The following is a 24,890-nucleotide window of genomic DNA, read 5'->3' on the forward strand; positions in this document are numbered from 1 at the left end:
CACTTCATTTCATCTAACGGGCCTGCATCTACATCATCTCTGATTTGTCTAGAGTATTGCAGTGTAGGTCTTCCTTCTCCTCTCGGTCTTGAATCTTTCTTCCAGTGCATTGACTAGAAAGCTATTACACAGATAGAAATTACAGACAAATACGTTTCCGCTGGCATTAATAAATATAACAATTGACTTAGGAGAGACAGTACCACTAGTAGTTCTGCTGTTTGGGCAGCAAAATAACATGATAGGCGAAATAGGGAGCATATAAAAATGCAGACAGGGACTATCAGGTTAAAGTATACAGGGTGGTCCATTGATAGTGACAGGGCCAAATATCTCACGAAATAAGCATCAAACGAAAAAACTACAAAGAGCGAAACTCGTCTAGCTTGAAGGGGGAAACCAGATGGCGCTATGGTTGGCCCGCTACATGGCGCTGCCATAGGTCAACTGAGTCTTTTTTTAAATAGGAACCCCTATTTTTTTTATTACATATTCGTGTAGTACGTTAAGAAATATGAATGTTTTATTTGGACCACTTTTTTCGCTTTGTGATAGATGGAGCTGTAATAGTCACAAACGTATAAGTACGTGGTATCACGTAACACTCCGCCAGTGCGGACGATATTTGCTTCGTGATACATTACCCGTGTTAAAATGGACCGTTTACCAATTGCGGAAAAGGTCGATATCGTGTTGATGTAATGGCTATAGTGAACAAAATGCCCAACGGGCGTGTGCTATGTATGCTGCTCGGTATCCTGAACGACATCATCCTAGTGTCGGGACCGTTCGCCTAATAGTTACGTTATTTAAGGAAATAGGAAGTGTTCAGCCACACGTGTAACGTCAACCACGACCTGCAACAAATGATGATGCCCAAGTAGGTGTTTTAGCTGCTGTCGCGGCTAATCCGCACATCAGTAGCAGCCAAATTGCGAGAGAATAGGGAATCTCAAAAACGCCGGTGTTGAGAATGCTACATCAACATCGATTGCACCCGTACCATATTTCTATGCACCAGGCAATGCATGGCGACGGCTTTGAACGTCGTGTACAATTCTGCCACTGGGCACAAGAGAAATTACGGGACGATGACAGATTTTTTGCACGCGTTCAATTTAGTGACGAAGCGTCATTCACCAACGGCGGTAACGTAAACCAACATAATATGCACTATTGGGCAACGGAATATCCACGATGGCTGCGACAAGTGGATCATCAGCAACCTTGGCGGGTTAATGTATGGTGCGGCATTATGGGAGGACGGATAATTGGCCCCCATTTTATCGATGGCAATCTAAATGGTGCAATGTATGATGATTTCCTACGTAATGTTCTACCGATGTTACTACAAGATGTTCCACTGCATGACAGAATGGCGATGTACTTCCAACATGATGGATGTCCGGCACATAGATCGCGTGCGGTTGAAGCTGTATTGAATAGCATATTTCATGACATGTGGATTGGTCGTCGAAGCACCATACCAAGGCCCGCACGCTCACCGGATCTGACTTCCCCGGCTTTCTTTCTGTCGGGAAAGTTGAAGGATATTTGCTATCGTGATCCACCGACAACGCCTGACAACATGCGTCAGCGTATTGTTAATGCATGTGCGAACATTACGGAAGGCGAACTACTCGCTGTTGAGAGGAATGTCGTTACACGTATTGCCAAATGCATTGAGGTTGACGGACATCATTTTGAGTATTTATTGCAATAATGTGGTATTTACAGGTAAGCACGCTATAACAGCATGCGTTCGCAGAAATGATACGTTCACAAAGATACATGTATCACATTGGAACAACCGAAATAAAATGTTCAAGTGTACCTACGTTCTGTATTTTAATTTAAAAAAACCTACCTGTTAGCAACTGTTCGTCTAAAATTGTGAACCATGTGTTTGTGACTATTACAGCGCCATCTATCACAAAGCGAAAAAAGTAGTCCAACTAAAACATTCATATTTCCTTACGTACTACACCAATATGTAATAAAAAAGGGGGTTCTTGTTTAAAAAAAAAACGCAGTTGATATTCGTTTGACCTATGGCAGCGCCATCTAGCGGGCCAATCATAGCGCCATCTGGTTTCCCCCTTCAAGCTAGACAAGTTTCGCTCTTTGTAGTTTTTTCGTTTGACGCTTATTTCGGGAGATATTTGGCCCTGTCACAATCAATGGACCACCCTGTATATGAAAAGATAAATACTCAAGGACGAAGGTATCTTTTGCGTAGTGTATTAGTGTATGACTGCCAAGTAACATATCTCCATGAGTCTTAGATCATACATAGAACTGCTACAGCATATTAGATAAGTAACTGAAAGAAATACGCAATGAGACGAACAGACGGAAGGTAACTGAAAGAAAAACGCAATCTGACAAACACAAATGACACTTTTATTCAAAGACAGTAATTACACCGCGATTGATGATGGTCCACTGGGCATTACAAAAGGCGGTACATGGATCTTAGCGAGGTGCTAGATCTCCAAGGACGGCAGTGTATGCTACGCAATGTGCTTCCACGCTTGTCACAAGGTTGGTAAGTAGATATTGTGATAGGGCCATCTACTAGTTCGCCAGCTCGGTTGACTGCTGCTTTAGGGTCACTGGTGCGTATGGACGTGCTGCAATTTGTCTCCTCATCGCATCCTGCAATCGTTCGATAGGATTTAACTCGGGTGAACAGGCAGATCAGTCCATTCGCTGAATATCGCCGCATCCACTTGCGTTGATCGATGCGGTCGCTCATTGTCATCTATAAAAATGAAGCCAGGACCGAATGCACTCCTGAAAAGACGCAAAAAAATGGTTCAAATGGCTCTGAGCACTATGGGACTTAACATCTGTGGTCATCAGTCCCCTAGAACTTAGAACTACTTAAACCTAATTAACCTAAGGACATCACACACATCCATGCCCGAGGCAGGATTCGAACCTGCGACCGTAGCAGCCGCGCGGTTCCGGACTGAGCGCCTAGAACCGCGAGACCACCGCGGCCGGCGAAAAGACGCACTTTGGAAAGAAGTACAGTGCCACAGTATTCATCTTTCGTTTCCTAAAATATTGTGTATCTTACTTATTCATTCAATAGAAGTAGTATCTCAAAAGTCGATCTTATTTATCATAAATAATATATTTGTTGCAATTTGTGTTGCAAAGGCCAACGACTGGAATGTTTCTCCAGCGGCTGTTACGAAACTTTCTGTAAAATATACATACCTGTCTCTTGTTTTGTAGGCTGGCTCATGTTTGTATCGTTCCAGTAATGAACATCTTTCTCAGTGATGGTGAGCAGTTTCGAAAAAATTTCCTCTTCCATTCGAATGAAATTACGAATCTGAGAGTTTTAAATCTGTGTGATGAAGTATGTTATTTCAGATTGCTGTCAGTCAATACAGATATTATACAGGCACAAACCGGCATTAGGCGCTATACCTCAAGTACATTTAATTTAAAACCGACACTGGGAAGAAAATTCTGTTGAGTTAACGTATAACCTCTGCTAGTATGTATCTCAGAGCAGGACTATGTAGTGTTTCTCTACCAGGAATTCGCTGTTCAGGCCTTTGAAGAGTCAAGACTCTTCTTCGCGATTTTCTCTGCTCTTCTTCAGCAATTGCTAATGGCGTTAACGCAGCTGTTTTAAAGGCGTCCATTTTCATAAAGAACCTGTGTAGTTTGCGAGCCAAACAAAGCCGACAACGGCCGGTGGAGAGCGCTGAGAACGCAAATCACTTTAACCAACTCGTCCCGTGTGCCGATGGCGCTCTCTCTCGTAAGGTCGGATGTCCTGTCCGTGTCCACTTCAACGTTACCTGGCTCATCTCATGTGAAGACGGCTTTAAGCACTTTTACATCAGTGTAGCACTTACAGATGCTAGAAAGCAGAACGACATTTGATGTCTAGGTTATTTTAATGACAACTCTTGTTCACTTAGCTACTGAGCTTAGATAACCGAATGACCGTGTATGGATTCTTCGTGCCTTTGTGTAATAGATAATGAACGCATTGCGGCGTTCGTAGAATGACGTCAAATTATGACATTACATTAAAAAGCTGAAACACCGAAAAAAATGAAAGATATCTAGTTTGACTGCCTATGTTAAGGTTTATTACAAATTTCTGGCGTAAAATAACTTTCATTAACACATAATATCAATTTCAGTGTAGAGTAGCCCGACCTTTCGCCACTTAAGAGGAAGAGATGCGTTCCGTTATAAGCATGTGTTTGATATATCCTTTGTTATCAGTTCCCAGTGACACACTTAAGCCGTCACACCGATAATGACATTTATGTACGCACATCTTTCCTTGTTCTGTTGTTATCCAAATCGGTCAAGTAGCCGTTTTTAGTGTTCGTGCTCGACAAGAAAAGGCGAGACATGACTGATAGTAATTGCGGACCCTTTCTTTGCGATAGTTACATATCTTACCTGAAGTGATTTCGTAAGCGCTCCTCATTTTAAAAATTTCGTTTCAGAAAATCTTTCATGTGGTCTATTGTCGCAGTGCTCTAGCATCATTTTGAAAACTAACAACATGACGGCTGACACTGTTATTGATTTCACTCTTTTAACGTATTATACATGTTGTGTAATATCCACACTTGCAGTTGAAAATTTCGAACCGTGCGCCCCAGCAAAGGCCATAAAGTATGGAGCAGCTTTCATAAAAAGTAAATTGGACTGCGGAGTTGACACAGGATCTAGAAACATAACTTTAAGTGGGAAAGGCTTATGTAAGTCCATCGCAATGTTTCAACAGAAACCTACACAGACAAAATATAACGAAATGGGAAGTACTGCTAGAGACTGAAGTCACCACCAGACCAGGAACAAAGTGGACTGAAGGAAGAAAAAGAATCCATGTAGAAAAAATGACAGCTGCGCGGAATCTCCGAAAACTGAAACGTAGTAGCTTTGCGTGATCGAAAAGGGTCCAGTCGCGTCTAATAGTGATGATGATAATACTAATAGTAATAATTTATGAAATATTCAGTATACTTTTCCGTTTTTATTTTTTCTCGAAGGATCGACCAAAAATGTATCATAGACGTAATAATTCTTAATTCATATCTGTCAGTTGCACTTATTTCTGTTTATTACTAGAATGGCAGCTATCGACTATTTATGTGTGCTTTTCTCTAGTGGTGGAACAGAATGCTCATTACATGCTCTCTCTAAAGGCGTCAAATTAATACTTACCGTCTTCCACTATGGAAGGGAAGACAAAAAAGTAAGGAGGTATGTACAGGGTTATTACAAATGATTGAAGCGATTTCACAGCTCTACAATAACTTTATTATTTGAGATATTTTCACAATGCTTTGCACACTCATACAAAAACTCAAAAAGTTTTTTTAAGCATTCGATATGTGCCCCTTTAGTGATTTGGCCGACATCAAGCCGATAATCAAGTTCCTCCCGCACTCGGCGCAGCATGTCCCCATCAATGAGTTCGAAAGCATCGTTGATGCGAGCTCGCAGTTCTGGCACGTTTCTTGGTAGAGGAGGTTTAAACACTGAACCTTTCACATAACCCCACAGAAAGAAATCGCATGGGGTTAAGTCGGGAGAGCGTGGAGGCCATGACATGAATTGCTGATCATGATCTCCACCACGACCGATCCACCGGTTTTCCAATCTCCTGTTTAAGAAATGCCGAACATCATGATGGAAGTGCAGTGGAGCACCATCCTGTTGAAAGATGAAGTCGGCGCTGTCTGTCTCCAGTTGTGGCATGAGCCAATTTTCCAGCATGTCCAGATACACGTGTCCTGTAACGTTTTTTTCGCAGAAGAAAAAGGGGCCGTAAACTTTGAACCGTGAGATTGCACAAAACACGTAAACTTTTGGTGAATTGCGAATTTGTTGCACGAATGCGTGAGGATTCTCTACCGCCCAGATTCGCACATTGTGTCTGTTCACTTCACCATTAAGAAAAAATGTTGCTTCATCACTGAAAACAAGTTTCGCACTGAACGCTTCCTCTTCCATGAGCTGTTGCAACCGCGCCGATAATTCAAAGAGTTTCACTTTGTCATCGGGTGTCAGGGCTTGTAGCAATTGTAAACGGTAAGGCTTCTGCTGTAGCCTTTTCCGTAAGATTTTCCAAACCGTCGGCTGTGGTACGTTTAGCTCCCTGCTTGCTTTATTCGTCGACTTCCGCGGGGCTACGCGTGAAACTTGCCCGCACGCGTTCAACCGTTTCTTCGCTCACTGCAGACCGACCCGTTGATTTCCCCTTACAGAGGCATCCAGAAGCTTTAAACTGCGCATACTATCGCCGAATGGAGTTAGCAGTTGGTGGATCTTTGTTGAACTTCGTCTTGAAGTGTCGTTGCACTGTTATGACTGACTGATGTGAGTGCTATTCAAGCACGACATACGCTTTCTCGGCTCCTGTCGCCATTTTGTCTCACTGCGCTCTCGAGCGCTTTGGCGGCAGAAACCTGAAGTGCGGCTTCAGCCGAACAAAACTTTGAGTTTTTCTACGTATCTGTAGTGTGTCGTGACCATATGTCAATGAATGGAGCTACAGTGAATTTATGAAATCGCTTCAATCATTTGTAATAGCCCTGTACGTTCCATCCTGTTTGACTTAATGTTATTTCAGATTGAAGTTAATCATTGAATTATTGCATTGACAATTTACTTAAAAATTTACGAACGTAATTCCTAGCTACGATGGAAGGCGGAGAGCATACGAGATGTTCCAGTTGTTGCCCGAGTGTAATAAATTCTTTTATTATATGATTTTATTATGAATAGATACAGCGTAGGAAATGTAAGAGAGCTTACACTGTCCACATGCGCTACATGGAAATCGTGCATAAGCTCGTATCACCTGCTAAAGTAGTCGGTTACGAGCAATTTATTGATCTGTTTGCTTATATATCTTCGAGAGTATGATGGGATAAGGAACCAGAGCAGCTTGTGGTTCTAATGATAGCGCTGTATCGTAGACCGAAGAAGCGAGATTAACTCCAGGCCGTAATTCTACACTGAGACGATTGAGTTGTTCCTAGGCTTATGCATCCTGCCACACAGGTGGAAACTTAAAGTTGCTGTCTCCAGGTGATTCAAGCCTGCTTTCCGATCTGCACTTCCAGCCCAGCAATATTTTGACTTCAACTTTCCCACAATGAGTAGTTGACTAATAGATAAGCAATCTTTCACAGAGAATAAAATAATTTAATCACAGCAGCCACAAAAACCATAGCATCTGTTAATAAGGCATATAAAAAAATGTGTTTCCAAATTTTGTTAATACTTCACCTAAAAACTGAAATTTTCATATGTACAGATAGAAAAAAGCTATTTTCTAGTTATTTGAATGAAATAAAATAAAGAAACTCCTAACAACGCTGTAAGTTCAGCGAAACATGCCTAGGAGGAAAAGAAGAAAAAGTTATGTCTGTTCAAGGCGGAACCTATCCTAAAACAAATTTACTGCAACAAAATCGGTTTTTATTATGCGCCCATTATTTAAATGGCCAATATATTCCTTTTCCAATAATTATTGAGACCAACAATCGCATGTAGGAAATTATAACATCAAATACGTACATGCAATAAAAACAAATATTTGAAATGCCTGGCTGTAGCATTTCTCAAGATTTTTTCCTCTATGCGTGTAACATCATGTCGACTGTCAAGTTACAATTGTAACACGTCATTTGCGCATACAACAAAGGATTAGTCGACTGAAATGAAATATAATTGCAATACAGAAATAATTACTACTCTCTCCATAATGCGTCTAATGGCTGCTTGTTCTACGGTTATTGTTTATCTGGTTTTAGTGTGTGGCAGGGTCATTCTTAGGCGCTGTCACAGTTTCTACGCACTCAGTAGACTCTGCACTTACTTGTTAATTGAGATTCACATGTGTTGCAATTATCCCCCGTATCTTCTGGAACGTGCCGATCAAGTCTGTAGCTTTTTTGCGACTATCTGGCTCTTCTGCGCTGCTGTAACTTGTCCCCGATATGCTCAATCAGTCTGAGATAAGGTTGTGGGCCAGCCATTCGATTTCTTTAATAATCATTTTCTCAAAACTCTTCACCAGTGCGTTCGCTTTGTGGATGGGAGCATTGCTATGTTGAAAATGACAAGTTCCAATCTTTTACCGCAGCCTGAATGGCAGAGGATAGCCTGTTATTGCTATTTGTGGCACATGGTGCTTCGAAAAAATTTCATTGGGCAACGATCAAACCGTGAAAAGCAGACTCTTCAAACGCGAATTTCCTTTACTGGCATCACTTCCAATATGGCTACAATATCAGCGGTCTTGGTTGTTAACAACGTTTGGTGGTTTTATTTATTTACTTTATTGAGTTTTTAAGGTGCACAATATTTGGAGCATTAGCGCCCGTACTGTTTGTTGTTACGTGTCTAGTATGGTTTCAAGATATGACATGTAAGCATGTTCTGTTCTAAATGTGCATGCTACTCAGGTCTATGCAAAAATAGTATATGTTAGAACTTATCAGGAAAGGCAACTGAATAAACGCATAAGTTTAAAACAAATGTTTGGTCTATCACTAACGAGGGAAAAATAGAAAAAAAGACAGAAAAAAACCACACTGTTAATGAAACAATGAAGCGCACACTTAAGACATTTAGATATGTATTTAATAATAAGTCTTACCATGTTTTTTCCGTCCTGGGCGGGCTGCAAATTACGATCTTTTTCAGCGCTTTTTGCTTTATTGCGTAATTTATGGTGATTGATGCATACTGTTGCTTTTCACAAGCTGTGACGATAGCAGGGTTTTCATTCTGTATCAACAGAGACTGAAGTCGAAAACATTACAGCACTCACACTATCCAGTAGTATCCAGCTTTTAGAAGGTCTCTTTTTTCTTGAATTGCAAATGGCGTGTGTTCCACTGAGCAATGATTGTGGAATGGCATCTTCCTATTGATATTACTTTAGTAACCTATGTTCTGGATGTTTTATGCTGACCGATTTGGGCTTTCTTAACGCAGCCGGTGTGTATGAAAAAAATGGTTCAAATGGCTCTGAGCACTATGGGACTTAACATCGGAGGTCATCAGTCCCCTAGAAATTAGAACTACTTAAACCTAACTAACCTAAGGACATCACACACATCCATGCCCGAGGCAGGATTCGAACCTGCGACCGTAGCGGTCACGCGGTTCCAGACTGACGCGCCTAGAACCGCACGGCCACACCGGCCGGCGGTGTGTATGAGGTGAAGCGCTATTTTGCATATTTTTGTAACAGTTATCACAGAATTATTTATGGTATCTCTGGAAAAATAGCATTTTTTTTATTTTTCTGGACGAATAACTTTGAATCTGTGCAAGTACAGCGTTGTGCTGCTGAAACACTCTGATTTTTGTGTGTAACTTATTGTAGAAATAGAAGGATTATTTTGGGGTTGGGAAAGTGCAATACAGGTCAAAATGCATCATGTTTATTGGTTCAAATGGCTCTGAGCACTATGGGACTTAACATATGAGGTCATCAGTCCCTTAGAACGTAGAACTACTTAAACCTAACTAACCTAAGGACATCACACACATCCATGCCCGAGGCAGGATTCGAACCTGCTAACGTAGCGGTCGCGCTGTTCCAGACTAAAGCGCCTTGAATCGCTCGGCCACAACGGCCGACCATCATGTTTATTTCAATACAAATCTGCACAAGTTGCAGTAGAAGATACAGGCAAATTTAACAACATTCCTGTCGCAATTGAACTAAAAGTGAATAGTCAACTTTACATTTTCTATCTTCAATCGATGGGTTGTACCAGACAGAGGTGCAAACTTAGTACTTGCTTATATAAATTCTGTTTTCCAACTGGGATATCATACCACATGACAAATAAGGTTTTTATTCTGGGCATTTTTTTATTGGCTGAAGTTTATCATGCAAAATAGAGAAAACTAAAATGTTATCTAACGTCAGATTTCTTTTCCCAGTACACCTCTGTTTCTTTATAACGCTTTGGCAAATCCACAGTTGCTGGATCTGGATGTTATGACTACTTCTTCCCCTTAGTGTAGCAGAGTCGTCAGGTGAAATGTTTAGCCAGACGTGCTCAGTTAGTCTGAATGAGCCCCTGTGGAACACTTGCCCTAGTGCTGTCCTGAAATTCTCCGGTTCCATCTTGCAGAGGAGGAATCCATTGCACTTGGCGTTGGCAGTGCCTGAAATCCAGTTTTCTAGGTCAAGGGATATTTTATACCTCTCTAAAAGGGCAAATGTCAGGAAACTACGCCCTGTAACGAGGAATTCCTGGTGTACATGATGTTCAGATTTTGGAAAATCGTCCTAATATTTTGAATACCGTTAACAAAATCTGCAATATTTAGGCTTACGTACAAATGAAAATCGCATGGAAAATTGTAATTATTATTAAAATAATGCATTTTCGTTGCTTTCTTCCGAATGCTGTCCTTCCCTTTGTCTATCGTAATACAGAAACACATCAGAGACATTTCAGTAAAAATTCTGGAAACGGTCGCGATACGTGTTTCTTTCTTTTATTACGTCGAATGTACCATTATTCTTCCTTTTTTTTCAATCGTAATAGATGTACGCAATTATCTTCCTCGCTGCTCAACATTTACGAATTTCAGTAGATCTAGTGTATCACTATCTTCGACTGATGAAGACGACATTTTCTGACCCATTCGTTGCACGACAATTCTGCGTCTCTCTGACACCACCACTTCAGTGTGCATTGCACGTATCCCGCTAGGGATGGGAAAAATCGACCTGTTAAAACCGATGCCGATAGTTCTGGATAACCGGTGTTTTTGGGTATTTGTTTGGTCTCTGTTATAACTGGTACTTTTTATTTTTTGCTAATAACCGAATTAAAAAACTGAAGTGTCAGCTAGCCAGAGCAGCGAAAATAAACTTTTTTTTAGAAAAGGAGTTATTTTTATTCGTAAAATTTGAGTTGATTTGAAATATTGCGTTATTATTGAAAATGGGAAAAGCGATCAGTGCTCATTTAATAACAATGCCGACAGGAACGAGAGACAAACAATTGACATAAGAATTGGTACAACATCACTGAGACAATGTTTCTGTTGTCGCGTGTCGTGGCTTAAGGTACGCACGTACGTGCAGTGTGCAGGACTTGCCCGCGCCTCGACTATACGGTAATTTATCGCTGTCGTAGCCAGGTGTTTGTTGTATTGCAGAATGGCGCCAACCCTAGTCTGCAAATATTTTTTTATGAAATGACGTAACAAAGAAGTGCGATGGTTCATTAGCTGTGAAAGATTTCTATTAAAAAATAAGAAGAAGGAAGAAGTTATGGCAACAATAATAAATTAAAAAGTTAACAATTCAATCGTAGTACACAATAAAAATAAAGAGTAGCTATCTGCTGCCTGTGTCAGCATAATACGCTTTGACGTGCTTCTAGTCCTTGGAAACGGACAAATTAAATTGGAAAACAGGCTCCTTCCGCCTCAACTTTCACCCTCTAGCATTGACTATTCTTAATGCCCAAATAGTGAGTGATACGATCCCCGATTACAACACGATTTTTGAACAGAGTTTCCAAAACTAACCATCAGTAGAGGAATGCTGGTGTTTGTTTTTTTTTTTTTTTTGGTAGTATTCAACCACTTATCACTTTTTTGATAAAAGCAGCGAACGGCGAACGGATCACATTTCATTTTATTAACCTATTTAATTTAATATTTTGATTCTATGTATCTTGGAACTGAGTGAGTCGAATTTTTGTATCTTTGTTGAATTATATGTTTATTACCGGAAATAATAGGAATAAAAAATCCGAAAATTGGTTATTTCAGAAACCTGTTATTTTGAGCGGTTTTGAGAGTCAGGTTAAACTGGCGCGGGGGAAAAATCGATATAACCTGAAACCGGTTGTTTCAGCGATAACCGTCATCCCTACATCCCGTCCGCACCACGTCCCTGCCTCGTCGCCGCCTGGCGTCTGCGCCTCACCAGTTCTGTGTGAATTTGGCTTAGAGTTGAACCCTGTGTTCTACTACACCTGGATTTCTTTGCTGACTTCAAGTTTCTGAAAATGAAAGTTTCTTATCCATATAAAACAATTTGACGTTGTACATATCGATATTGCAAACAAGGTACCGCATTAGTCCTTAAATATAACATTTCGGCGTTTCTTTCGTACTAGAGTTTTTGCCTTTGACAGTGCTCTCCCTATCGAAATGTGAGCGTAAGGCTCACGTTTTCTCTCTAAATTTTCCAAGTTTGGTAGAGGCTCGTGTGGTATTCTTTGACGTATGGGCCGCGGGGCAGAGAAGAAACAAGAGAAGTGTGGTGGCATAGTGTCGGCAGTAGCTAAGACTGGTGAGCTAGTAGCTTAAGCACCTCTTCGGAACACTGTGGTTCCATCTGTGACGCAGAGTGAAGACAAATGTGACGCCTAGCCGCCACCGTGACGCTATCGGCTGGAGGAGACGCGAGCCGATTTCGCAGTAAATGTCCCGAGGATTATAAAGTGTGAAAAGCGAGCGCCGATACGAGCTCTCGCGGTCACGGCCTGCGAGTGGTTGACGCGGCGGGCCGCACGCACGTCCCGGAACACCACCTGGTCCGCGCCGAGCGCCGGCACGTCTGCCATGAGGCGCGTGTTTCCAGTCACGTGCTCCACTCCACTCTACTCCCTGTCCTTCCCTTCCCAGCCCTCTCTCCAGACACGCCGCCAACGCAGTCGTGGGAATTCCCTCCTCCTCTGGCCAGTTATCGGTGACAAGCTCCGAGCGCACCAAACGCTGTCTTGTCCAAGAGCCGACAAACTGTTGTCCTATCATGTCGAGCTATAATTAAGTTCTTAGCGGAGGACTAGTTTCACGTCCTTAATGTAATTACTGAAAGTAATCTTTCCGAATGTGGCTGCTAAAAATAATTATCATGATTGCAATATCGACATTTTGTCATTGTCAGTATTTTGAAAGCAAACAGTCGCCAAATAAAATAAACCGAATTAGTTTTATTATAAAGGGAGTGCAAGTATGTACTGTATACTACAGTATAGGTTATGTGCAAAGAAATATTTACTGGAAGAAACCTCTAGCTATTGTGTGCATTTAGCACAAATAGAACAACAAATGGTTGCAATAGCAAGACACAAAATGCATACCACTGAAGATGCCTAACATGATGGTCAAACATGTATTGTACACAAGAATAAATTTCAGTTGCAAAAGATTGAAGTTTTCTTGTCCTTATGATAAAACAGTGGCAACGGCCTTGCCGCAGTGCATACACCAGTTCCCGTGAGATCACTGAAGTTAAGCGCTGTCGGGCGTGGTCGGCACTTGGATGGGCCATGCGCTGTTGCCATTTTTCGGGGTGCACTCAGCCTCGTGATGCCAATTGAGGACCGAATAGTAGCGGCTTCAGTCAAGAATACCATCATTACGACCGGGAGAGCGGTGTGCTGACCCAAACGCCCATCCTATCCGCATCCTCCTCTGAGGATGATACGGCGGTCGGATGGTCCCGATGGGCTACTTGTGGCCTGTAGACGGTGTGGTTTTTTATGATAAAACAGTTGAAGTTATCAACTGAGGTAAATGGCTGCAAATATTATCAGTATTAACAAAGTCCTCTCTAACATTTCAATTGTGTACATATCATATGATATCGACTCCACTTACTAATAACTTTGCTTTCTAAACCTCACACGCTATTCATTTACATCTCTTTTATTTTACCGCTGTTGAAATCCACCCGCCACGTTGGCGACATGAGCGATTCGTTTCGGTGTGTGTTGTGGATGTAGCTTTTTATTTTTATGCATGCCAATTGCTGCTGTTGTGGTTGCGGCATCGCTCGTGCACACGTGGTGTGGGAGAGCGGGTATACTTACGCCACTACACGTATTTCGATTTAGACTGCTGGTAACTGTGTTTCAGCGTGTCACAACTTAACTTCATACAGTGGGTTTTAGCGACTCAGTTAAGTGGATTTGAAGGCAGGTTTCAGAATGCCCGAGAATGACAAAATGACGAAATTGCAAACGCAATAAATATTTTTAACAGGTATATTCAGAATGAATGTCGTCTACAAAGAAACTAACATTGTATTCGCCATTATAGATTTGGGGAAACCTAAATCTGGATAGCTGAACCGCCATGTCTCAGAAAGTGAGGCCAGCGTCGTACCACTGCGCCGCCTCGCTCGGTGATATTTCTGAAACCAAGATCGTATGTCAAACTGATAACACAACAAATACTTTCAGTAACCGTTTATAAATTTATTAGTAATCGAAATTAATGTGCTGTATCTAATTTGCTACTTCATGCTTCTTTATGAGAATAATCCTTCTTTAATCTGAGACAAGCACTACAGAGGTTTTATTTACCACCTCGAAAAAATGAAGTTATGTACCTATTTTTGTTTGGTTGCAGTGTTGATGCATTTTAAAATTCCCGCGCCAAAGTACAGTACCACAGCGCAAAGGATTCTACAACGAAATGTTGCAGGCTATTAATGTGGAGTATCGTGCGGTAATTCGTTTTCGGAAGCAGCTGAAATATTGAGACTGTGTCAGATCAATCCATACCACTAAAGAAATCGAATAGATTAACTTTGACTACCCTTCAGACATCATCACACGTAACGTTTATATATATCAACATACGCTTTCCATCAAACGAAACAATAACCTCTTTCGGTCTCTTGCAAGAGTAAAAGACATTCTGATGACAAAGGAGGAGACAAAATGTTTATTATATTTCCAGAGTAAAATCGCGCGAAAGGGCTGTGAGCGTGCAGTGGCATGCTGCCTGCGATGTGTGCTGAGCAAATTTTCTGCAAATGAAGCACTCTTGCTGTGATTATAACACTGTTAAGCTTCACTTTATATGCATGAGACACGTCCAGCCTCGGACGTCCTCTGGCGACTTCATTTTACGCTTCCGTAAACACAATTATACGCACATTTTGCTATGGCGCTAGACAACACGGGCACTGCAGTTCCCAAAAGGCGTCTCACATTTTACGAACAGCGTAAGAAATTGTAGATCGACTAATATTGGGGCGTTCTGTACAGGTTTGGCTCCTTCTAAGCTCTGCTGTTTTGCAACAGTCTGGGCAGATAAAATATAGTTCGTTATGTGGGTATAGCATCAATGCACAGATAATTTTCAGTGGGAAATCGAGAAGGTAATTGTCTGTAAATGTTCACTTTGCAAATAGCAATAAAACCAACCTTACTGTATGTTCATATGTAAGGGACGAGAGAAGCGCGCACTAATATATAGCAAGTATTCCTTTCGTGCACTGAAGATTCATTGATTTTATGAATTGCTTCATTTGCAGACACCCGGAGCAAGATGTTTCTAAAGATAGTTAATGGACATTTCCAAAGAAAGTTCTGTTTTGATATCCCTTTATTTCTCGATGTGAAGCTTTTATTTCGATGTACTCGTGGTACTTGTAGCAAGGAGTTCAGAGAAAAAGGTGCTGATTGGCGAGATCACACTCTTAACAACAGATCTGTCCTAGTAGAGTGTGGCGGTTTGTACTAAATGGTGCCTCTTCAGTAAAAAGTATCGTTACCGGTGTATTTATTCGGACGGCGTATCAACTCATGGTACAGATAACCGGCTCCAGGCTCCTCCAGGTCATTGTAATACAACAGCTCGCTGTTGTTCGTACTAAAAAGGCAGGGAGACTCACCATTGTAGGTTACGCCCCCAGATCTTTGCATTTTGTAGTAAAGGGATCAGAAGGAAGTTTCTCTAATGTGCAACATACTTTGACGACGAACGATATGACCTGGTTACTGTATGAAATTCATCAGATTGACTGCTGACGAAGTTCTCTTGTCGCATGGCGTGCGCGCAAATCCTGCCGCTACAATATGTCATGGTTGCGACAATCCCCCGTGAGTTACATGGAGCGTCTACAAGCAACCGTTCATCAATCCTTCTAAGTATCTGCGTTGTCTATTGACATGCTTGTACAAGGGGTGGTCAGGAACAGTCCGAAAAGCTTGTAATGGTGTTGCAGGGTAGACTGTGCTGAGAAATAATTGTTAAGAAAAAAATACCAGACACTGCGCCGCTTTCGAGTTGTTAGCATTGAAGTTAGGCTCTCAGGCCATTGCGCACGGAAATTGAAGCGGCTCGCCAGAAACAGTGTCGCCAGACGAGTTCTTCGTTTGGTCTAAAACCGAACAAGAGCGCGATACAAAAATTGGACATGGGACGGTAGTAAGGACCGAACCCGAGCCATAGGCTGAGCAGTCTCGTGGGCTGTTATCTACGCTAGAGGAACAAATGACAATACTTGTATCTGGCAGGCCGCAATGGCCCGATTGGTGAACTTCAGTGCCAATTAAATCGGAAATGGGGCAACGTACCGAAGTTTTGCTTAACAATTATTTCTCAGCACAGTCTACCCTGCAGCGCCCTTACGAGCGTTTCAGACTGTTTCTGACCAAACTATATAGTTCAGTTGCTGTCTAGACTGTAGTTCATCTGCTCGTGCGTCTTGTAACAGATGCATAATGGCCGAGATTACATTACATGTGAGGGAGATCAGTGAACCTAGCCCACGCCATTGTGCACACTTATGCGGAACCATCTGCCTTCAAGCTGTTTTCAGCGCAATGATCTTGACCATTGTGTATTACACACCATATGCTTAACCAAGCTACTAGTTGCTACAACCGGTGCTATGATGTATGACCAATACACGCAAAAAAAATTTCAGTTTCTTGCGGATTTCACAAATTAACAGCGTACAGTTTGATAGGACTTGTGCTACGTTTTGTAGAAGGTAATGAGCTGCTTCTGCCACATACACACCAAACCTGGTTGGCTCATTCATAATACACTTCTATCAAGGTATCTAATTTGGCAAGTCGATCTCCACAAGCATTGCCTGTTTGTCATCCCTGGCCACATTATGAAGTAGTCATGTAAAACCAGTGCTTCATTTACTGTTTATGGTAGTGCATACAGTCCAGCAATTGGATTGAGGTGACAAAGTGTCTTCGGATAGCGATATGCACATATGCAAATGGCGGTAATATCGCATACGCAAGGTAAAAAAGGGCAGTGCATTGGCGAAGCTGTCATTTGTACTCAGGTGATTCATGTGGATAGGTTTCCGACGTGATTGTGGCGGCAAGACAGGAATTAACAGACTGAGAATGCGGAATGGAATTTGGAGCCAGACGCTTGGGACATTCCGTTTCGGAAATAGTTACGGAATTCAATATTACGATGTCCAGAGTGTCAAGAATGTGCCGAGAATACCAAATTTTAGGCATTAGCTCTCACCATTAAAAACGCAGTGGCCGACAACCTTCACTTAACGACCGAGAACAGCGCCGTTTTCGAAGACTCGTTACTGCTAACAAACAACACTGCGTGAAACAACCACAGAAATTAATGTGGGACGAACGACGAACATATCCGTTAGGACAGTGCTGCTAAAATTGGTGTTAATGGGCTGTGGCGGGAGACGACCGACGCTAATAGCACAACATCGCCGGCAGCGCCTTTCCTGGCTCGCGTCCATATCGGTTGGACCCTAGACGACTGGAAAACCGTGGCGCGATGATGGTAGGGTTCGAGTGTGGCGCAGACTCCACGAAGCCATGGACCCAAGTTGTCAACAAGGCACCGTGCAAGCTGGTGGTGGCTCCATTACTGTGTGGGCTGCGTTTACGTCGAATGGTCTGCGTCCTCTGGTTCAACTTGAACCTATCATTGACTGTAAATGGTTATGTTCGGCTACTTGGAGACCATTTGCAACGATTCATGAATTTCATGTTCCCAAACGACAATGTCATGTCACCGGGCCACAATTGTTTCCGATTACTTTGAACACTCTAGACAGTTCGAGCGAATGATATGGCCATCCACATCGCCCTGCAGATATATTGAGCCATGCTGCGTCTATAACCGTTCATAATTGCGAAAGTGTTCCCGGTGGAAGATTTCGTACACGAACTGACCTGTCGATTGTGTCCCATGAATGTTCGATGGGATTGTTGTCAGGCGATCAGGGTGGCCATATCATTCGCTCGAACTGTCCAGAATGTTTCTCGAACCAGTCGCGAACAATTGTGGTCCGGTGACATGGTGCATTGTCATTCATAAAAATCCCATCGTTGTTTGGGAACATAAAGTCCGTGAATGACTGCAAATGGTCTCCAACTAGCCGAACATAACCATTTCTAGTCAATTATCGGTTCAGTTTCTCGGTCGTCTGCTGCCATAGACCGTTAACGCCAAATTTTGCCGCACTCTCCGAACAGATACGTTCGTCGTACATCCCATATTAATTTCTTCAGGTGTTTCAGGCATTGTTGCTTGTCTGTTAACACTGACAACTCTACGCAAATGCCGCTGCTCCTGGTCGTTAAGTGAAAAACGTCGGCCACTGTGTTGTCCGTGGTGTGAAAACTTGGAGAAAATTCGGTATTCTTGGCAGATTCTTGATACTGTGGACCTTGGAATACTGAATTCCCTAACTACCAGTATTTCCCAAACGGAATGTCCCATGCGTCTAGCTCCAACTACCATTCCGCGTTCAAAGTCTGTTAATTCCCGTCGTGTGGCCATAATGACGTCTGAAACCTTTTCACACGAATGACCTGAGTACAAATGTCAGCTCCGGCAATGCGTACGCGATACTACCGACATCTGTACATGTGCATATCGATGTCCGATGACTTTTGTCACCTCGTTCTGTATCTACGCGAAGGCTTTTAGTGGATTTCACGTCTGAAGGTAGCATCTACTTGCGGAAACCGGTAATGTGGATATTTTTTCTGTATGTAAGCGATCGAGGCGTAATAAATTATATACAAACACTGCCCAGTCTGTCCCCGATGAAACATGTGTGGGCTCACCTCGGACGTCAACTTCATCCCAGTGGCAGTGTCCAGGATATCAAGGACCAGCAGTATCAGTTGTGGGCGAGCTTTCCTCAGGAGATGATGCAACGCCGTATGACAACATGCATCCCGCCCGAACCAGTGCCTGTATATGGGGCCTGGGCCAGAGGGATTGCATACTGATACGTGGGCTCATACTGGCAAGTTCTTTTTAAATTTGACTCGACATTGTAATTCTCTGAAATAGCTTCCCTTACCCTATCAACCCGTGGAGGTACGTTTCATTTCCTCCTTTCCTTCTGGGTGCTTCATTTTGTGGCCAGACACTCGGAGAATGTGCGCCACCCAGCCGGTGTCGCATACGATGGTGCATTGTTGCGTACACGTGCACCAACTCGGCATGGATTGTTGCAGCGTCCTTCTCCTTCAAATGGAGAAAGCGAATTAATGTACGATACTCCACTTTATCGATATGCTGCACCATTTTGTTTTTTCTCCTCTAGCGGCATGCTGTGGTTCTGTTGCGCTGGGATTTCGGTGTGTACCAAGAGTGGAGACATGTACCTGCAAACAAAAAACTAATTACGTTACTTTATATTTTCGAGGCGGTAACCGAAACTTACGACTACCCCTCGTAGACGCCTAAATGAATGAAAATGGGATGGGACGCGCATAGCGTGACAGTAAAGCCCACGTCTTGCCCGGTTTTCGCTGAACTCTTCACGAGTAGTAGATAACATCTGTCGAGTGAGCGGCTCCTTTTGGTGGAGGTGGGCGATCACGTCCGCGGAGTGGGGCCACGCGGAGCAAGTCTTGCAACAGTGGCCGCAGTCTCGCTGGCCGGTGCGGCGCGGCTCCTCGGCTGACATAAAGAGCAGCGAGCGCGGCGCGCGGCAGTTGCGTGCCGGTCGTCGTCAGCGGCGCTACGCCTCGCATCGCTGAGCCTCGTAATCGCTGCGCTGGGAAGCTGGCAGCATGGTCGTCTTCAGGACGGTCGTCCACGGTGAGTAGCGCGCCGCGCCGGCTGTTGCGCAAGCCCGCCGCGTGTGTCACTCGCTGCACTGCTTATCGGCGCAGCTAAAGAGGCCACTGTCCGAGGAAGGTCCGCCAAAAGCGCCCCACTGTCAGTGAGCTTTCTGGAGGAAGAGGTAGAAGTTCAAACCGATAACGCTGTCGTCGTTATGGGGATAGTTGATAGGATTGATAGAAGAAATAGAGAAGATCCAAAGAAGAGCAGCGTGATTTGTCATAAGTCGCAACACTTCATTTTCTAGCGATGCCTGTTCGCTCTACCCGTGGCTGTTGCCTACTATATGAATGCGTGGTGTTTGTTCTTTCGGACATCTTCGAAAGAAGAGACACCACGCGGTTTCGCTTCGATGAGCAATGAATCCACCACCTTCAGCGCGGATGCAGAATTACGTCCGATCACCTGTGGGAATCTCAAACTAGCGAGAGTGGAGGAAATGGACGAGTACTGCAGATAGGTGGGAATGTGGATCGGCTGCGAGGCGTTTCGAGATGGTCCGCGCAGTTACGATAAACAATTGTCCGGGTGGCGCAATGGTTAACGCAACTGCCTAGTAAGCAGGAGATCCCTAGTTCGAATCCCAGTGCGGCACACATTTTGACTCGTCGCCGCTGATTCTGAAGTCCCAATGCAGCTAACATCAATAGTCCCTTTCCTTTCATTTCTCCCCTCTCCACCTTCTATTGTACATCTATTGTCTAAGACAGGATCGGTTTCTGGGGGAAGGAGGTATTTTGCAACCTGGGGTTGGTGGTCTGGCCTTCCCCAAATCCTCGTAGACGGATAGCGGTCTGGGCATAAGAGGTGACTCAAGGCCGAGTAATTTGCCAGAGCCGAAGGGTGTTAACAATACCCATTGCAGAGAAACTTGTGGAAGTACCCGCAGGAAGCAGCACCTTACAGGAGCGCTGTCAGGATGTATACGCCCGGGAAATCGGGGAAAAAAGCCGAAATTTTTTCATCCGGGAAAAAATCTGGGAATTTTTTAGAATTTCGGGAAATTTTCATTGTTTTAGATTTCATTTAAATTTTTGTTATTTTGACTAGTAAGAGCTGACACTCCGACAAAGAATTTTAGTGTAGCCAGCTACTAGACAATAATACTGCAGCAATAAGAGAGAGAATACCACAAAAATAAAACTTAATTGCAAAGAAAGTACTCCATGCACAAAAATAAAACGCAGTCCGCACGTAAGCGTCCGCTGACAGCAAAATGCGTCAAAGTCTTTAGGACGAAGACTGTGCAGCACTTCATAACAAAAAATTGATTTCGATGAGCGTGACGTCACAACTGTTCACATTTCTAAGAGATGGCGGGAAAATATTGCATAGTGGTGGTTTGAGAAGCGTTACATTTCCTCTAGAGCAAGGTGAATTATGTTAAGTGTGAGAATGTGCTTCGAATTCAAGCCCTATGGGGGTGAAATGAGGGAATAAAGTTTTTATGGAAATATTTCACTGTGCAAGCATTTTTGAAGCTAAATCTGTGAAAATTTGTATTTGACTTCTGTGTTAGAAATAAAACATATGCATGTCACTGTTTTTGGAAATTCAACCCCTTAGGGGATGAAATGGTGTCAGACTGATTCACTGACTCATCATCGCCCAGCCCAAACTGCTAAGGACAGAAACTTGAAGTCTGGAGAGAATGTAATGCTTTGAGGACCAGCCACATACAAAAATTTCGAGCTCAGAAGACGAGACACTTACGAAGTTATGTAAAATTTTAGTGGCACGTTTATGTTCGATATATCTTAAAGCGTAACTCACACTAGAAAAAGACCTACTTCAAGATTAGTTTTTCATATTTATTTTATTTCGTTCATAGATTCAAATTATGCAGTAATTATGGCAATAGCTATAATTATCGTTCAAAAGAAAGTGCGATGTGAGCTCTTGAGCAAGTTCACACGTAACTGGCTTTTGACGAAAAAGTCGAAGTGCTCAACGGGACATGTATTCACCCAGCTAACACATGAAATGTTCGGTGCACAGCAGTGAAATTTAAAATCATACTTGTCAGAAATATTAAGTAGCTGCAATTTAAGCTGTTCTCTTAGGATGTTGCCTAACCACACCCTCGGAAAAAAACAGCAAAAAATTTTGACGACCATTGTTGTATATGAAAGCTTAGCAAACTCTTCTGTATGTATACTAATTTAAACGATTAACTTCTCCTATTCGTGTGTTCGCGCTGCATAAGTTATGTTGCTATTGGCCGACTATGTCACGTGTCCTATGCTCTGAATATCTGCTGTCATAGGCTGGTGAGATCAGGTGCCATGAACTAGGATTCGCTGACAGAAGCGCATCGCGCAGCGCACTCTCGATTTCAGTGCTTCGGAAGTCACCGTGTTGTATTTTGTGGAATTCGTATTTGTACTTTCTTAGTACGAAGAAATGCAGTGTTTCTGTCGCTTTCCAAAAAGTGTTGTTTTTTTTGCTGGATTTCATTTCCTAAAGTACCAGGAAGTTGTATGCCGGTTCAAAAATGACTCTGAGCACTATGGGACTCAACATCTGAGGTCATCAATCCCCTATAACTTAGAACTACTTAAACCTAACCAACCTAAAGACATCACACACATCCATGCCCGAGGCAGGATTCGAACCTGCGACGTAGCGGTCGCGCAGTTCCAGACTAAGCGCCTAGAACCGCTCGGCCACACCGGTCGGCTGTATGCCGGTGTATGAAACCTTTACCATTCAAATGATTGGTATTCTAATAATAGGTAAGTTTTACAGTTCCAAGGGAAAGTATACTGCCACTTACGCAGAAAAAACGTACTTTCATCCGTGTCTAGTGTTTTTTCACTCGTGAAAAAGTGAATTTTCATCCGGGAAATAAATGTATTTTCAACCAGGGAAAATCCGGGAATTTTTTCTCTTGTTCGCATATTCATCCTGCTGTAAGTGGGAGCAGTAGATGACCAGTGAGAACGTCTACTTATCTGCTCCCGATTCGTATCGGCTGGAAGGCCTGAACGTTTCGTGGAGCGGTTTGGTGTTCGCGAAATCGAGGGATCGGCCTTCAGCCCTCGTGGGGTTGAAGTGTCAGGTTTGTGTGTTAAAGTTCGGAAGTGATCCCTCGTAACCACAAGGTTACTTTTCCGATACGGAAAGCCTACAAGGCATTCGAAGTACGTTTCTGTGCGTGGGCTCGAATGGTGCTTCGTCACTTTCCGTCAGCAGCGCGTGGTTTTGTGGTAGCGTTGCTGCCAATCGATCACGAAGCCCCGAGTTCGATTCCCGGAGGGAGGGAGGTTTCTCTGCTCGGAACTGTGTGTGTGTGTGTGTGTGTGTGTGTGTGTGTGTGTGTGTGTCTGTGTGTCTGTGTTTGTTTGTTTGTTGTTGTTGTTGTTGTTGTCATTCCATCATCATCGACGCGCAAGTCGCCAATGAGGCGTCAAAGAAAAATACATGCCACATGCGGTCTCCCTGCCAGTAATGCTATATGCACATTTAATGAGCACTTTGCTGTTCTTCCAGGAGAGTGATGCGTATTATTGTTGATTTGTTCGGTAAAAAAAAAAGGCCTCAAAGCAGAGCGATGAACCATTAGCTACCTGTGGATGGTGTTAGATAAAAGGGAGGGACTTGGCTGAGATGAAGTCGTGTCAATAAATTGAATTTGTTTTCGTACAGATTTGAGAATGATATTTTCGTGTGACTCTTTCCCTATTGGCTTGGAACCATATCCATGTTGTGTTGTGTTGTGTTGTCGTTGTGATTATTGGTGAGAGATGTTAGTAGCTAGTTGGAAGAGGTGTGTGGATTGTCAACGGTGTGTACACTGAGATGACAAAAGTCGTGGGATAGCGATGTGCACCTATACAGATAGCGGTAGTATCGCGTAGACAAGGTATGAAAGGATATTGGCGGAGCTGTCATTTGTACTCAGGTGATTCATATGAAAAGGTTTCCGATATGATTATGGTCGCACGACGGGAATTAACAGACTCTGAACACAGAATGGTAGTTGGAGCTAGACGCATGGGACATTAAGTTTCGGAATTCTATATTCCGAGACCCACAGTTTCAAGAGTCTGCCGAGAATACCAAATTTCAGGCATTACCTCTCACCACAGATAACGCATTGGCCACCGGCCTTCACTTAACGACAGAGAGCAGCGGCATTTGCATAGAGTTGTCGGTGCTAACAGACAAGAAACAATGCCTGAAACACTCGCAGAAATGCCTGAAACACCCGCAGAAATCAATATGGGACGTACGACGAATGTATCTGTCAGGACAGTGCGGTGCAATTTGGCGTTAATGATCTATGACAGCAGACGCCGGATATATTCGGTAACATAAGAGTGCAGACGGTTACTCCGGCTCCACCAGTTATAAGGCATTCTACATCTACATCTACATTGATACTCCGCAAGCCACCCAACGGTGTGTGGCGGAGGGCACTTTACGTGCCACTGTCATTACCTCCCTTTCCTGTTCCAGTCGCGTATGGTTCGCGGGAAGAACGACTGCCGGAAAGCCTCCGTGCGCGCTCGAATCTCTCTAATTTTACATTCGTGATCTCCTCGGGAGGTATAAGTAGGCGGATGCAATATATTCGATACCTCATCCAGAAATGCACCCTCTCGAAACCTGGCGAGCAAGCTACACCGCGATGCAGAGCGCCTCTCTTGCAGAGTCTGCCACTTGAGTTTATTAAACATCTCCGTAACGCTATCACGGTTACCAAATAACCCTGTGACGAAACGCGCCGCTCTTCTTTGGATCTTCTCTATCTCCTCCGTCAGACCGATCTGGTACGGATCCCACACTGATGAGCAATACTCAAGTATAGGCCAAATGAGTGTTTTGTAAGCCACCTCCTTTGTTGATGGACTACATTTTCTAAGGACTCTCCCAATGAATCTCAACCTGGTACCCGCCTTACCAACAATTAATTTTATATGATCATTCCACTTCAAATTGTTCCGCACGCATACTCCCAGATATTTTACAGAAGTAACTGCTACCAGTGTTTGTTCCGCTAT

At 43.2% G+C, this 24,890-nt stretch overlaps 1 protein-coding gene across 3 annotated transcripts in view; it reads left to right on the top strand.

Moving 5' to 3' along the window:
• LOC126473301 (6-phosphofructo-2-kinase/fructose-2,6-bisphosphatase 2) overlaps positions 1-24,890 on the top strand; it is a 381,167-nt gene that overhangs the window by 58,999 nt on the left and 297,278 nt on the right. The window contains exon 1 of one of the 3 annotated variants that reach the window (XM_050100276.1): positions 19,749-19,860. The exons of the other annotated variants lie outside the window; for them this stretch is intronic. Within the exon in view, the coding sequence (XP_049956233.1) occupies positions 19,833-19,860 (28 nt within the window). The 5' untranslated portion in view covers positions 19,749-19,832. Of the gene's footprint in view, positions 1-19,748; positions 19,861-24,890 lie in introns of those variants that run through there. 3 annotated transcript variants of the gene reach the window in all.

The sequence above is a fragment of the Schistocerca serialis genome, chromosome 4, assembly GCF_023864345.2.
Source record: "Schistocerca serialis cubense isolate TAMUIC-IGC-003099 chromosome 4, iqSchSeri2.2, whole genome shotgun sequence".
NCBI lineage: Eukaryota > Metazoa > Arthropoda > Insecta > Orthoptera > Acrididae > Schistocerca > Schistocerca serialis.